At 42.7% G+C, this 15,589-nt stretch overlaps 1 protein-coding gene across 2 annotated transcripts; it reads left to right on the forward strand.

The window, feature by feature from the left end:
* The first annotated feature begins 694 nt into the window (after positions 1-694).
* TOB1 (transducer of ERBB2, 1) lies at positions 695-4,586 on the forward strand. Of its 2 annotated transcripts, none has more exons than XM_015098694.4 (2): positions 695-986; positions 2,663-4,586. In XM_015098694.4, the coding sequence occupies exon 2, from the start codon at positions 2,804-2,806 to the stop codon at positions 3,830-3,832; it is 1,029 nt and encodes a 342-aa protein (XP_014954180.1). In that variant the 5' UTR covers positions 695-986; positions 2,663-2,803; the 3' UTR covers positions 3,833-4,586. The 2 variants fall into 2 exon arrangements, with proteins under 2 accessions (XP_014954180.1, XP_060250831.1); XM_060394848.1 differs by lacking the exon at positions 695-986 and adding an exon at positions 1,043-2,504.
* The last annotated feature ends 11,003 nt before the right edge of the window (positions 4,587-15,589 follow it).

A 15,589-nucleotide genomic window follows, 5' to 3' on the forward strand; every position in this document is an offset into this window, starting at 1 on the left:
TGGCACGGCAACTTTGGGTTCTGCAGTTGCCCCTCTGTGAATGGCAGTTGGCCTAGGCCCTTGAGGTGATTAATATTCAATCAGTACAAGAGTCCCTCTCATAGTTCCCCTTTTCTGGACTCTCCTGTGTGCACTGGAGGCCGATACTTGTTAGCTCGTCAACGAGTGGGCTTTTCCTTGGCCACAATCCCACATTCTTTGTCCATTCTCCCCTCCCTCTCGGCGTCTTGGGCTCTTCTCCCTGTTCACCTCGCTGCTACGCCCCCAGCTTCGCTCCCCTCCCCCCTTCTCCACAGTTCTCCGCCTAGACCCAGAGGTGGCCGCCCCAAACCACTTCTGTCGTCCTCTCTGGCATGTCTCTCCCCCAATCCCTTTCCAAATTTTCTCTTAATCCTGCCCACAGTGTCTGGAAGATCATCGGTTCATTGGCCACCCTGGAGACCAAGAGGTGTGGCCTTGCCCACCCGGCCCTCCGCGGCCTGTCAGGACTTGGGCCGGCGGGACTTGACCAATGGCGTCCGGAGGCAGGGCAGGGGCGGAGCCAGCGGCCTGGGTCCAGGGTACCGGGTGGGAGGGCGGGGAATGGTGACGCTACCCGGAGCTGTGTGACGTGAGGCGCGCGCGCACATCCCTACGGGAGGGGATGGGGGTGGGGAAGAGAATATAAAACGAGAGGCGGGGCGCGCGCCGCAGCAGAAAGAGTGAAGCTCTGGCCCGGCGCGGAGTGGGCGCTCTAGGGGGACACTGGACCGGGCACCCTGGGCCGGGCACCGGGCTGTGTGGAGAAGTGAGCGGGCTCGCCTGACCCCGTCCTTGCCACTCCGAGCCAGAAGGGGCGAATTCCTGAGGCCCCGGTCCTCCGCAGCCTCCTCCCGGCGGCGTCGGCGTGCAGTCTGCCCGGCCAGCTCGTCGCCGCCGACCCTTCCTTGCCCCCGCCCCGCCTCCCCTTCTCCGCCCAGCGGCCGGGTCTGTGGTGGAAGCAGCCCGTAAGTATCTAGGGGCGGCGGGCGGGGTTAAGAGGAGGAGGGGCTGCAGCGGCTTCGAGCCCCGGGCCCTCGGGGCTTGGGATGGCGGCGTCGCGGCCCGGGCGCGGTGGGGACCGGCTCCCGACACCCGGTCGGAGGCGGCTCCGAGGGTCTCCGGCGCGCCCCGGAGGCGGGGCTGGCCGGCGAATCGGGCTCGGCAGGGCCAGGTCACCGGGGAAGGGCTGTCCGGGGCGAGCTGAAGGGAATCGGGGGTTGGGGCGCCCGGGAGCAGCGGCGAGCTCGAGGGGAATGCTGGAGTCCGCGGGGCCGCCGGGCCTGAAAATGGTGCCGAGGAGCTGGTGCTCCCCGGACTCTGGCTGGGTCCCAGGAACCTCGGAGTGGGGGGCAGGGAGCGGCGGGTCGGGTTACGGCGGGGGGGAGGGGAGCGGCTGACCTGGTGCGACCGGCGCCGCGACCCGCCGGGTGTCCAGCCCCCGGCCCCGAGTGGTCCCTTTTCCATTTCTCGTGGCTTTCCTCCACCACCACCTCCTCCTCTTGCTGCTGCTGCTGTAGCGCTTGGCTCCGAAGGCTGTGAGCAGAAATCTAATGAGACCCAACTGGCTGTTTATGTAATTCTTCTTGCTCCCGTCTTTAAGGCGTTGCTTTGAAACTACCTTTCACCGAGCCTGAATTTCGCTCGACTGCACCTTCACGCAATTTGGCTTAATCAGCTGCCTTTGCCAGCACACGAGCTTGGAAAGTGTTTGTAGTTTGGGGGCAGCCTGGGATTCTTTTCCCTTTATCACCAAGAATATGGAAAATGAAACAGACGGGTTAATACCAACTTGATTTTTTTAAATGTCCTTTTAAATCAACCTGAGTGTACAGATAGATCCCTTTTGCAAATACCTTGTTTGCCCTTGATCTTTTCTTATCCCCACCCAGTGCTGATCCAGCAAACGTTTAAAGGTCGACCTTATCGTACATGCCTCTTCGGCTGTTCTCTTATCGTGAGAGAGGGAGTTGGTTTTGAAAATCAGAATAAAACTCAGAAACCCTACCCTTTAAACAGAATAGTCAATAGAGTTCGAAGTTAGTTGTTTCTTTTGTTATACTTGATGCACAAGAAGTATTTTCAGATTTAGAAAAATACACATTAAATAGTATAGAGAAGAGGTTGTATCATGTACTTTGAAATTTTTCCTTACATCTCACATTTTGGGATTGTTTGATAATAAAGCAGATTTAAGACGTATATGTCCAGAATTAACTGAAATACAGAATTCATTTCTAAACTAGTGAATAGGAGTATGACCAACGTTTAAAACAAGCATATACAGGTGTGCTTAGTATGGTTTCCAATAAATATTCTTCTGAGAACTGCAAGAAGAAAAAGAATATGCTGTATATTCTGAAAGTGTTTTTCCTCTTAGAACTCGATTCAGAAACAAAGTAAATAATAGGGTTTTGTTTTGCACATTTTAAACTGTAGATCTTGTTTTCCCAAGATTTTGGTCTTCAGTAGACAATTTTCTATTGGTAAGTTCGTACATTTTGTGTTGATTAGATTTTTCAGACTTTCTAGCTTATTAGACTTTTTCAAAACTGAAATTACTCTGGGGGTAAAAAAGGGTTGTGGAACTTAATGTTTATCTTACGTGGACATGTTTTCTTTTGTTTTCTATGTTTTCTTTAAGGAGCAAGACTGCTTGAGGTGAAGGATATCTACTAATACCAGCACTTTGAGTGAAAATTTGTTTCTCTGCCACAAACTGAACTTTTGTGTGTGTGTCAAGGGGGGAGTTGAAACACAAACCTGATTTTGTGGCGTAGCAGCTATGCAGCTTGAAATCCAAGTCGCACTAAATTTTATTATTTCATATCTGTATAATAAGCTTCCCAGAAGACGTGTCAACATTTTTGGTGAAGAGCTTGAAAGACTTCTTAAGAAGAAATATGAAGGACACTGGTATCCTGAAAAGCCATACAAAGGATCAGGGTTTAGATGTATACACATAGGGGAGAAAGTGGACCCAGTGATTGAACAAGCATCCAAAGAGAGTGGTTTGGACATTGATGATGTGCGTGGCAATCTGCCACAGGATCTTAGTGTTTGGATTGACCCGTTTGAGGTTTCCTACCAAATTGGTGAAAAGGGACCAGTGAAGGTGCTTTATGTGGATGATAATAATGAAAATGGATGCGAGTTGGATAAGGAGATCAAAAACAGCTTTAACCCAGAGGCCCAGGTTTTTATGCCCATAAGTGACCCAGCCTCATCAGTGTCCAGCTCTCCATCGCCTCCCTTTGGTCACTCTGCTGCTGTAAGCCCTACCTTCATGCCCCGGTCCACTCAGCCTTTAACCTTTACTACTGCCACTTTCGCTGCCACCAAGTTTGGCTCTACCAAAATGAAGAATAGTGGCCGCAGCAACAAGGTTGCACGTACTTCTCCTATTAACCTCGGCTTGAATGTGAATGACCTCTTGAAGCAGAAAGCCATCTCTTCCTCAATGCACTCTCTGTATGGGCTTGGCCTGGGTAACCAGCAGCAGCCGCAGCAACAGCAGCAGCCATCCCAGCCACCACCACCACCACAGCAGCAGCAACAGCAGAAAACCTCTGCTCTTTCTCCTAATGCCAAGGAATTTATTTTTCCTAATATGCAGGGTCAAGGTAGTAGTACCAATGGAATGTTCCCAGGTGACAGCCCCCTTAACCTCAGTCCTCTCCAGTACAGTAATGCCTTTGATGTATTTGCGGCCTATGGAGGCCTCAACGAGAAGTCTTTTGTAGATGGCTTGAATTTTAGCTTAAATAACATGCAGTATTCTAACCAGCAATTCCAGCCTGTTATGGCTAACTAAAAAAAGAGAAAAATGTACAAGTTAAAATGGTTGGGCCCAAGGGGGATTTTTTTTTTAATAACCTCCTTGAGTTTTTTCTTTTTTTTAAAAAAGCTTATAGTAAGGATACATTCAAGCTTGGTTACAAAAATAAAACATGCATCATTTTTCATTGCCAACCAAGCACAAAGTTATTTTATACTGACTGTATATTTTAAAGTATACTCTCAGATATGGCCTCTTACAGTATTTAAGATATAGCAAGGACATGGCTGATTTTTTTTATTATAAAAAATTGGCACTAATAAGTGGGTTTATTGGTCTTTTCTAATTGTATAATTTAATTTAGTACAAAGTTTGTAAAATATCAGAGGATATATATATTGTTTCTACGACATGGTATTGCATTTATATCTTTTTACTACAGTGATCTGTGACAGCAGCTTCATGTTGTATTTTTTTTACTGAAATTGTAAAATATCCATCTCAAAGACATCACCTGTTCTAAAAATTGTGTACAGGATACTCCTTTAGTGGTGGAATTAAAATGTACGAATATTTGCTTTTTCAAAAAAAAGTATTTTCTGTTAAAGGTTTAAAAATTTTTGCTATATATTATGGAAGAAAATGTAATCGTAAATATTAATTTTGTACCTATATTGTGCAATACTTGAAAAAATGGTATAAAAGTATTTTGAGTCAGTGTCTTATATGTTAAGAGGGACTGAAATAGTTTATATTAAGTTTGTATTAAAATTCTTTAAAATTAAAAACATTTATTGTGGTCTTTGTTTTTAAGTCTTTGCCAAAGATCTAATTCTGGAATTATGTTGTAAATGCTGATACAGCAGAAAGATCTGACTCATTGAATCACAAAGTTATAATGGAAAGCAGTTGCCCTACTAGGGCACAGATAGTAGCTTACCATATAAATAAAAAGTTGTGCTTAACCTGAGCAACACTTGGGACAGCTTTGTTTTTAGCAACTAACTGTTCAGCCCACATGTCTCCCTGCAACAAGGGTGGTATGCTTAAGGCAAGTTAACCTTACTAAAATTGTGTCACACTAACGTCTAAGATGGAGTCAGGTGATAAAATGAAATTCTCTAATGTAAACTGAGAGAATTTATTTGAAATGTATATGGAGAAAGAAATCATTGGCTCAATTTTCTTTTTCTGCATGGGAGATGAATAGCTCAGAAAACTTGCTTGACAAAGCAGCTCACCTGACTACTTAAAGATGATTTAGTTCTGTTTTTACTGATCCTTACACTTAGAGACTAGTCATTGTAACTGGAGAATTTATGATTAACATCTATTAAAAATTGGACAGGTTGTCAGTATTTCTGTGCATTTTCCTATCAAAGTTTACACACAGGTTTTGGGTTGGTTTTTTCCTGGTTTGGTACTTCAAAGATTAGTCATAATGTGTCAAATTGTAGTGGCTCCTTAAGGAGGGAGGTTTTGTTTTTTTTTTTAGCCCATGAGTTGCAAGGGTGAGACACATTGTTAAAGTAAAATAATGAGTCATTTCACTGTTTGAATGTCCATTGATACAGTGTTGACATTAGAAAATTGTCTTGAATTGGAATAACTTTCTCTGCTTTTTCAGTGAGAAACCAGACTGAGCGACTTCACTTTCACTTTTCTCTTTCATGCATTGGAGAAGGAAATGGCAACCCACTCCAGTATTCTTGCCTGGAGAATCCCAGGGACGGTGGAGCCTGGTGGGCTGCCGTCTGTGGGGTCGCACAGAGTCGGACATGACTGAAGCGACTTAGCAGCAGCAGCACTGCCCAGGTTACTTGTGAAATAAATTTGGTCTCAAATGAGTTTTTTTTAGACACCAGTCTACAAAAGCCTTTTGTCTGTTACCCTTGTAATTCAGAGGAATAAAAAGTTTTAAGGAAACAAGCCCTGAAAACAACCGAGCTAAGCTGTTCTGTCAGCTCTATGGTGAGGCCTTTGTCCATTAGTGGACAGAATGAGGTTATGAAGAAGTATTGAGATGGTGACTGGAAATGGGAGAGATTTTTCTTTGTATGCTATCAACGATGTGCTTTTGTGAGTTTGAAAAGCTGTAAAAGAACGATCAGAGTAACAATTTTAAATACTAGTTTCTGCTAGAAGCTTTTGGGTAAAGTTATAGGCTTAACTTGGAAGAAAACTGGTCTTTTTATAAATGAAGAAAGGCTCAAGTTAACTTTTTCTAAAAGCTACTGGCCAGTAGACACAAAATAGAGTTTGTAACAATCAAGAACACTAATACACAAATTCAGGGCTCCTTCCCTGGTAGTTCAGATGGTAAGGAATCTGCTTGCAATGTAGGAGACCAGGGTTTGATCCCTGGGCAACCCACTCCAGTATTCCTGCCTGAAGAATTCCATGGACAGAGGAGCCTGGTGGGCTATAGTTCATGGGGTCACAAAGTCAGATGCAACTAACACACACAATACTTATGTATTCATATTGTAAATAATTGAACTTAATGTATGACTCTTTCAGATCTTAGGTATGCGTGTACTGACAATCTGAGGGAAATTTCAGATTGGTGCATACATTGGCTTGGTGCTGAAAATGTTAACTCAATTTTATCATGATTGGGTTCAAGAAAATTAGTTGGTTTGAAATTGATTTGAGCTTGGTATCCTTGAAGTCTTTTTTTTTTTTTTTTTTTAAGAATGAACAAAGGCTCTCTGTTTTCATGCCCTTTTTGTCCATGAGGAATGGAAATTTTTAAAGGTGCTTTTGTTTAGCACAACTTAGAAAACCTTAGAAAAGTTTACATCTTAGTCTTTTTTCCCCCACTGCCATCACACTTTTTGACCTTATTGTGTGGAGACTTTTAGCTGACAGTTAACTATATTATATTAATAGATTTTTCCTTTTTTTTTGGGGGGGGGAGGGTGGCTCTTCAATAAGTATACTGTGGCAGCCTCTGAATAGCCCTATCTTGGTGTCTAAAATGCTGCTTTACAAAGTACATAGATCACTGATGAGTGAAGATGATGATTCCAAAAAGTAGTTCTCTGATTTTAGAATATTCCTTTATTGTCCATTTTCTAAAATCAGGTGTATTGTTAAATCTCCTTTGGATAACTTTAACCTATCTTAGATGGCAAAATGAAGACTTCAGTCAAAATGCCTCCTTAAGGATAATAATCTTGGACTTGGCCTGGTGGTATAGTAGATAAGAATCTGCTTGCTAATGCAGGGAACACAGGTTCGATCCCTGGTTGGGGAAGATGCCGCATGTCAAGGAGCAACTAAGCCTGTACGCCACAGCTACTGAAGCCCATGAGCCTAGACCCCGTGCTTTGCAGCAAGAATAACCACCACAATGAGGAGCCCATGAATCAAAACTGCAGAGAAGCCCTTGCTCGCTGCAGCTAGAGAAAGCCCTCGCACATCATCGAAGACTTAGCGCACGCGCGGGCACACACACACAAAGATAATAATCTGTTTACTGTAATTAATCTTGTGAAGGTAAAACTAAAAGGTATCCTGAGTTTTAAATGTTTTTCTAATGTGTATCAGTGTTATTCGCCTATGTTACTCATATTATAATTGACTTAATCTAACAAATGCCCAGAACTTAGGTTATTTTTAAATGTCAATGTAATGCACAGAGAAAATGAAGTACAGTTGAGCCTTGAACAGCATGGGGGTTAGAAGCAGCAACCACCCTCCACTCAGCTGAAAATCCATAGTTAGTCCTTCCAAGTTCTACACTGAGGATTCAACCAACTGCAGACCATGTAGTATTATATTTGCTACTGAAAAAAAAAAAATCCCCATATAAGTGGACCCACACAGTTCAAGCCCATACTGTTCAAGGATAAACTGTACCTCTTTTTGCATGTGCTTAAGCTAATGAAGTAAAACGCTGGTTGGAGACCTTCCTACACAAACAGTGTAGCATAGACATTCATGCCTGCTCAGTATGTGTGCCCAGTTGCTCAATCGTGTCTGATTATTTGCGACCCCATCGACTGCCAGGCTCCTCTGTCCATGGAATGTTCCAGGCAAGAATACTGGAGTGGGTTGCCATTTCCTACTCCATCACCATTTCCTACTCCACAGGATCTTCTCGAGCCAAGGATCGAACCTGCGTCTCCTACACTGGCAGGCGGATTCTTTACCACCGAGCCGCCTGGGAAGTCCTGGGATAGGCACAGCACATCAAATATATTTCATTGCCTGACTAGAATATAGAAACCTGGCAGAAAGAGGATGAAAATACTCTAGGGCAAGATCAGATAAGGAAAAAGTCTGAAAAGGACGTAAAATTACCATTGCTTAATAAAACCCATTCTATTGTTCAGTATGCCAGTCAGCTGATGCTTAATCAGTTTGACCCAGGAGTTCACTTTAGATCAGAGTTCTTCAGTTTTTTTGTTATATTAAGAAAATATCTTCTTTTTTTCCTTGTTGTTGTTCAGTCACTAACTCATGTCTGACCATCCTTGCAACCTCATGAACTGCAGCACACCAGGCTTCTCTGTCCTTCACTGTCTCCCCAAGTTTGCTCAAATTCATGTCCTTTGAGTCAGTTATGCCATCCCACCATCTCGTCCTCTGTCACCCCCTTCTCCTCTTAACCTCAGTCTTTCCCAGCACCAGGATCTTTTCCATTAAATCAGCTCTTCACATCAGGTGGCCAAAGTATTGGAGCTTCAGCTTCATCATCAGTCCTTCCAAAGAATATTCAGGTTGATTTCCTTTAGGATGGACTGGTTTGATCTCCTTGCAGTCTAAGGGACTCTCAAGCATCTTCTCCAGCACCACAGTTCAAAAGCATCAATTCTTGGACATGCAGCCTACTTTGTGGTCCAACTCTCACATTCTTACATGACTACTAGAAAAACCATAGCTTTGACTATATGGACCTTTGCCGGCAAGGTGATGTCTCTGCTTTTTAATATGCTGTCTAGGTTTGTCATCATTTTTCTTCCAAGGAGCAAGCGTCTTTTAATTTTTTTCTTAATTATTTTTATTTATGTATTTATTTTTTAGCCATACCACATGGCTTGTGGGATCTCAGTTCCTCAACCAAGTACTGAACTGGAACCCAGGACACTGCTTCAGAATCTTAACCGCTAGACCACCAGGGAACTCCCATAGGAAGATATCTTCATGCTTCAGCGACCTAGGACCAGGAATTCCCTGGCAGACCTAGAGAATAAAGGACCCAGAACCAATGTGCATACAGAAAATTAATACAACACATACTTTTTTAATGTTTTACAGGTAATGGACACATATATCACTTTCTGCTGTGCATGGTTCTAGCCCAGTTTGCAGACGGGGGCTATGCCATCTGCTCAGTTGTGTCCGACTCTTTGTGATGCTGTGGACTGCAGCCCGCCAGGCTCCTCTGTGCATGGGATTCTCCAGGCGAAAATACTGGAGTGGGTTGCCATGCCCTCCTACAGGGGATCTTCCCGACCCAGGGCTCAAACCTGTGTCTCCTGCAGTGCAGGTGGGTTCTTTACCCACTGAGTCATCCAGGAAGACCGAAGGAGGGCTGAGGCACAGCTAATACTGCATGGCCAGTAAGTGGCAGACTTCGGATTCAGACTCAGGTAGTCTGTTCCAGAGCTCTTGCTCTTTAAGCTCTATGCTTTCTTCCCTCTCACTGGTTGCTATTCTGATTTGAAGTTACAGGAATAAGACCTCTTTTGATATATTAGCCACGTCACTTGTAGAATCTCTCTACAAGAATGTCAATGAGAAGAGGCTAGTGGAAGGCTCTTAGCCGTACTCTAAAGTCATGATTATGTCTTGAAAGATACACTTAGGAAATCCAGCAGCCATAAACTATAATCCCAGGCTATCTGGCAATGTTTTTAGAAATCACTGTTATATCAGTTCTATAATTTTGATTTTCTTAATTTAGTTGTGTTTACTTCTCTTATTTTGGAACCACTGGGTGATGATTCCTTCAAATTGAGTAAGGGCTGTATCACTTCTAAGTAAAATTGTGAACATTGACCTCCTGTAGCTATTTTCACACACATTCCTTGCCTGTGCTGTTGATAAACAACATAAGGAAAGACCAAGTAAGCTATCAAAATAGTCTTCAACAGTATGTTTCTAGCACCCATGATTTAAGTTACTTTGAAAAACTATCTTAAGGCATACCTTTGTAGTATACGTGACTTCTATATGTATAGATGTTGTGATAACTAGTCTTTTTGCTTTATTTTTAAACAGTAAGGGAACCAGATAACCTTGTTTTGAACTGATTCTGAAAGATTTTCTTTAAAAAGATCAATATATTTTGCTTTAAAATAAGAAAGGGGGCTTTCCCAGTGGCTCAGTGGTAAAGAATCCACCTGCCAGTGCAGGAGACACGGGTTTGATCCCTACTCCAGGAAGATCCCACATGCCGTGGAGCAACTAAGCCCACGTGCCACGACTACTGAGCCTATGCCCTACAGCCTGGAAGCCACAACTGCTGAAGCCTGAACCCATGCTGTGCAGCAAGAGAAGCTGGTTCACTGCAGCTAGAAAATAACCCCCAATGGCCACGACTAGAGAAAAGCCCAGCACTGCCAAAAATAGATAAATTAAAATCATTTAAAATAAGAAGGGGTTACATTTTAGGAGGATAAGCTATTATGAAGGAACTTAGATTCCCTTCGTTGTTTTTCTGGGCGTATGTGTGTGTTTTGTTTTAGGCCATGCTCCGCAGCATGTGGGATCTTAGTTCCCTGACCAGGGATTGAAACCATGCTCTGTGCACTGAGAGCACAGAGTCGTAACCACTGGGCCTCTAGGGAAGTCGCATATATTCCCTTTATTGTTGCTATTCATTTTGAACATGTTTAAACTGCACAATAAACAAAAGCCCACTTCAAAAATAGCTCAGAAGAGTTTCTGTAATTTCTATATGTATTAAATCTTGTTGTACTAAATGCCTAGTATTTTGACTTGGGGTTAAATTTAATTGGACCAAATATTGCTGAACCATTAGATAGGCTTATGGAGGTTTAGATTGGGCTACAAGTCTTGTCAGTAATGGTATTTGACTTGTGAATAGTGAAACCTCTACTAACCATTTCTCAGTGTTTGAGTTTTAAGATTTCTATTTAAGAAGACTTGCTTTATACATATAATCTATAAGTGAAGCTTTGAGATCATCTTATAATTAGGCAAAGCTTAGAAAAAAGGACATTGGGAAGCAGCTCATGTCTGGAGGCAATTGGAAAATGAGTCTAGTTCCTTTCTTAAGCATATTAAGAAATTTGACTCAGATGGCTCAATTTCTTCATCTGCAAAGTAAGTACAGTGATATCAATACACTTCCCCAGAGAATTATAAGGAAATAATCACCTATCAAAAATTGCAATGCATTCTTAGAAACCACGAGGTCCAGAATTTTATTCATATTTGTTGTGTTGCCCCTTGAAAGCAAGAATGTAAATTAAAACTATAACTCTCTTTATTCAACATTTTGTTGTCCAGTCTATTATGTGCATCAACAGAGAATTGAATGAAAATTCTACAGTAATATCCCAAAAGCTATTTTATCCATGTTTCCATAATAAATACCACTGAGTTTGTATTTCTAGTTTTGAGTCGCTGATAGGGAAACCCGTGTCTCAGCATTCTTTTTCATACAATCAGCAAGTTGATTTAAACCTAGTATACAAGTTGGCATTCTTTTGGGAGCAGTCAAAAATGTTTGCTGAAGTGTCCACACTGTTGTGAAAAGTATTGAAATGGTTGTTCCTAAAGAGTACCGCTCAGGAACAGGAAGAGTTAAAATGTAGCTTTGAGGGTAGATGGGTCATGTGGATAATGTCTCTAGCTTTATTTTAATGCAGGTAGAAAAGAAGAGGAGGTTTGCTTTACAGAAGGGAAAAACATTGAGGACTTGGAAGGAAAAACACATTCCTCATCTGGCATTATGAGTGCTTTACTTCACTGATAAAATATGACCAGTGTGCAGAACAGAGAACAGGTGTAAAATATTTTTAGACAAATCTTGGCATATGCTGTAGGTCGCACCCCTTCTGCCTATACACTCAAGTGTTTCAAAAATAATGTGGAAAACCACATTCACAAAATAAGATATTGCTTTTATGGGGTTTTTTGTACAAAATGTTAAAGTCAAACATAAGCTTCTATCCCAGCCATCAGGTTGCAGCTATTTTTAAACACTAGCTCTCCACATGCCCTTTGACAGCTTTTGAGTCTCCTTTTCCTTCCTTAGTGCTGTTGAGAGAGCTGGGAGAATATGGTTCCATAGCCTCTTTTGGAGCATGAAAGCTAGGTTGTGATATTTCCCCAAACCAGATACTAATTCAAAACAATTTTGAATGTCCTTTGACCTAGAAAGGTAAGACAAGTATGGACATGGCATTGTCTAGCTGGGTTTCTAGCAGGTGAGTATGAGTTGATGACTTCTGGATACTGATAGACAGGAATACTGATGCTCCTTCTATCAGTATGGTTTAAGAAATGGAATCACAGGCCCCTGCAACTGTCTATTTTAGTCCAGAGTTCAGATGTTCTGTGACATGAATTCAGTAGTTCTAGGGACAATTCCTTTTTCTGTTTTGAACTAAATGCAAGTACTCCTTTCAGATGGCTTTTCCTGGCCACCTCTCCAACCAAACATGGATTCATTTCTAGTAAGGATGAAGGCTGGATTTTTATTTGTTTTGTAATGAGTATGTCTGCTCTTTCTTCACTGATTCTTCAGATCTGCCTACTGATCTCAGAGCTCTTTTTTACAAAAAAGAACAAGAACCTTCCTTGTTTTGTACACTACCTGCCATTCTTTTTTTTTTTTTTTTTTTGCACCTTGCATGAACCCACACCCCCTCCAGTGGAAGTGTGGAGTCTTTACCACAGGGCTGCAGGGAAGCCCCAGTTCATTTTAAAGTTCTATAGAGTTCTGTGACTGACTTTCGGCTAATTCCTTTCTATTTCCAGGAAACATGATGGGGATCCCTAAACCACTTCAATCCAATGCTTAAGACAGCTGCAATCCCTGGACAGCCTTTCTAGAAACTAAGGTGTCACCAGAGGCCATTTAACTAAAGACTGAGAAAATCCAGTTTCCATAAGGATATAAAGGGTTTTGAACCCGGGGCTCCTGCATCGCAGGCAGATTCTTTACTGTCTGAACTACATAAAGAGTTTTACCTGGAGAAATTTCATGGTTTTGAATCTTACAATAGATTGGAAAATATATTGGAAGAAAGGGAGAACCTTTTTTTTTTTTTTTTTGGAACTTAGGAAGAAATATTTTTTGGAAAGAGATTCTTATTTAGTTCAAAGAACTTTTGGGGTTCTGTATAAAGGAGTAGAGAAATAAGACCTCATCTCCCCAGGAGCTTCTGCCAGAGGAGAAGAGTCCAACAGCAGATAGAAAAGGGTTAACAGATGTCCCTTTTATCTGCCCTTGCTTCAGGTGTGGGAAAGGTGAAAGAACAGTAAAACAGCCTGTGTGTGCACAGCTGTGGCACTCCTCCTGAAGACCGTTTCCCTAGGTGGATATTTTGCAGAAGTTTGGAGACCCAGGACCAGTCCCCTAGTCCAGGTACACCACACTCTCCTGACGATTACAAGTTTTCTTCCAGACTTTAACAATCAGTAGGTAGCTGCACCAGTACTTTGCATGCTACCTGTTTGAATGATTTTGATATTATCAAAAGTCTTGTGGAACTGAAGTGATAACCAACCTCAGAAAGTCAATAATAATCATCAACATTTTATAGTATTTACTGTGTGCAGACTATTGTTCTAAGCAGTTGTACATTTTAGCTCACTAAATTTCATAAGCCCTACTCCAGTACTCTTGCCTGGAAAATCCCATGGATGGAGGAGCCTGGTAGGCTGCAGTCCATGGGGTCGCACAGAGTCGGACACGACTGAAGCGACTTAGCAGCAGCAGCAGCAAGGGCTTATACTCTAGCAAATAATAACACACACACCAAATAACCATATACAGGAGAGTGTGGAGGTATGAAAAAAAATGGAGAGAGGTGACATCCATCTGAGGGGTTCTAGCCTGGGGAGGAGTAATCAAGTTATGAAGAATGGGTCACCTGGGGAAGCATGGGTTCTCTCAAACTCCCAGCCCCAGTGGAGGAAAAATTTGGTCCTGGTTCTTTTGCTTTATCTGATGTGTCCATAGCAGGAGAATTTGTGCTAACTCTTAGGGAAAAGAGCCGAGGCATCTGAACTAGAAGGCTTGCTACCAGCCCCACGCTCCTAGGAAAAGCTGCTTTTAACTTTGGGTATTGTCTTTTTTTTTCCATTGTTCCAAGCTTTGAACAGAAGTACTGTGAAAGAGAGGTGGTTTGGAATTTATTTATTTGTGAGACCCAGGGGTGAGATGGGGAGGTGACGGAAGAAGTCCAGGGTAGAATTGGTGGTAGTGAGGAAAAGAAAGCGCAGGAAGGGAAACTACCCTAGTTTCAGCTTTAAATGCGTGTCCTAAAAACCACGTCAGGCTAGAAGCTCCCTCTAGGGGTCACCTCATTTGTTTTCCCACCTTTAGAGACAAAAATTTCTTGTTTTTTTGTAATTATCAGGGTTCAGAGCAGGTAGCGTCCTTCCAGAAGCTAGAGTGGGTAGAACGTGTGTGCTCACTGCACAAATCCAGACACCCCCCAGCTCACTCCCGCTCGCTGTTCCCATCACCACATTGTACTCCTGGCCAAGGTAGCTTGTGTTTTCAGAGCTCAGCTGTTTCACTTTCCAGCTTGGCTTTTTGCTTGCTTATAATATCTTCCAGTTTGAGCATAAGTCATAGAAAGAGGCTTTGGTGAGGAAGCTTTATAATATCTAAGCATGAGATTAATAGCTGCAAATAACTTTTCCCCTGGGTCACTTTCCCTGAGCAATGCCTTTGCCGAGTCTCCCCTAAGTTCCCTTTATGGCTAAGCACTCTCTCATCCTCTGAAAATACCATACACGCTGGCCAAACCCCTTCACATACCGTGGGACTGTCCAGAGAACGTCACTGCTCTGTACGAAGTTTGGCTCTTCTTTGGAATAGAAAACATCAGTCTCACCCCAACATCACCAGTAAGAAGATAGAGGTCTAGGCCCCACAGGTTTCCCTCCAGACTCCTTGGGTAACTGTTAAGAGCTAAGTAATATTCTATAGGAGTGTAGGGACTTCATTAAGCCTCCAAATAAAATTACTCCTAGTAACCCTGTCACTAGGGTTAGACAACCTTAGGGTCCAGACTTCCAACTGAATCCCAAACTCACCTTGGAATAGCTGTGCCCCGTGAATCTTTTTCAGCCTCGGATTTCCTATCTGAGAAAGCCTGCTTGTTACAGTTACTGTGAGGGCCACTAAGGGATACGAAGCATTGACTGTAATCCTCCTCCCCACAGGGAATGACCTGAATACTCTCGACTCTTCTGTGAGAGGGGCTTACATCCTCTCCTCTTTTAAATGTGACTTTTCATGAGAATTCTACACAGTGAAACTTCCTGGTGGATTAGCAGGGAGATGGGAGGAAGTGAAAGAGAAAACAAATATACCTCACTGTTCTTGACTCTGTGGTGAAATATATTATACATGTGGTTAAATGCATGGGCTTTGGAGTCACGGAAACTGACCTAAGCTTGGTTTCGTGCTTGGCCAGGGGCCTTCAGCAAATTACTCAATCTCTCTGAGCCTCAGTTTCGTCATCTCTGAGATGGATGGCATACATACCACAGGGCTGTAAATATTTAATGAGATAGTGTGTGTTGAGCACATACTAGGTACTGCAGGCTACTATTAATGGAAACTACTAACCC

The sequence above is a fragment of the Ovis aries genome, chromosome 11, assembly GCF_016772045.2.
Source record: "Ovis aries strain OAR_USU_Benz2616 breed Rambouillet chromosome 11, ARS-UI_Ramb_v3.0, whole genome shotgun sequence".
In the NCBI taxonomy this organism is placed as follows: domain Eukaryota; kingdom Metazoa; phylum Chordata; class Mammalia; order Artiodactyla; family Bovidae; genus Ovis; species Ovis aries.

What these genes read in the sequence shown, in the direction of transcription:
- TOB1 (XM_015098694.4), top strand. Translation starts at nt 2,804, where the DNA reads ATGCAGCTTGAAATCCAAGTCGCACTAAATTTTATTATTTCATATCTG.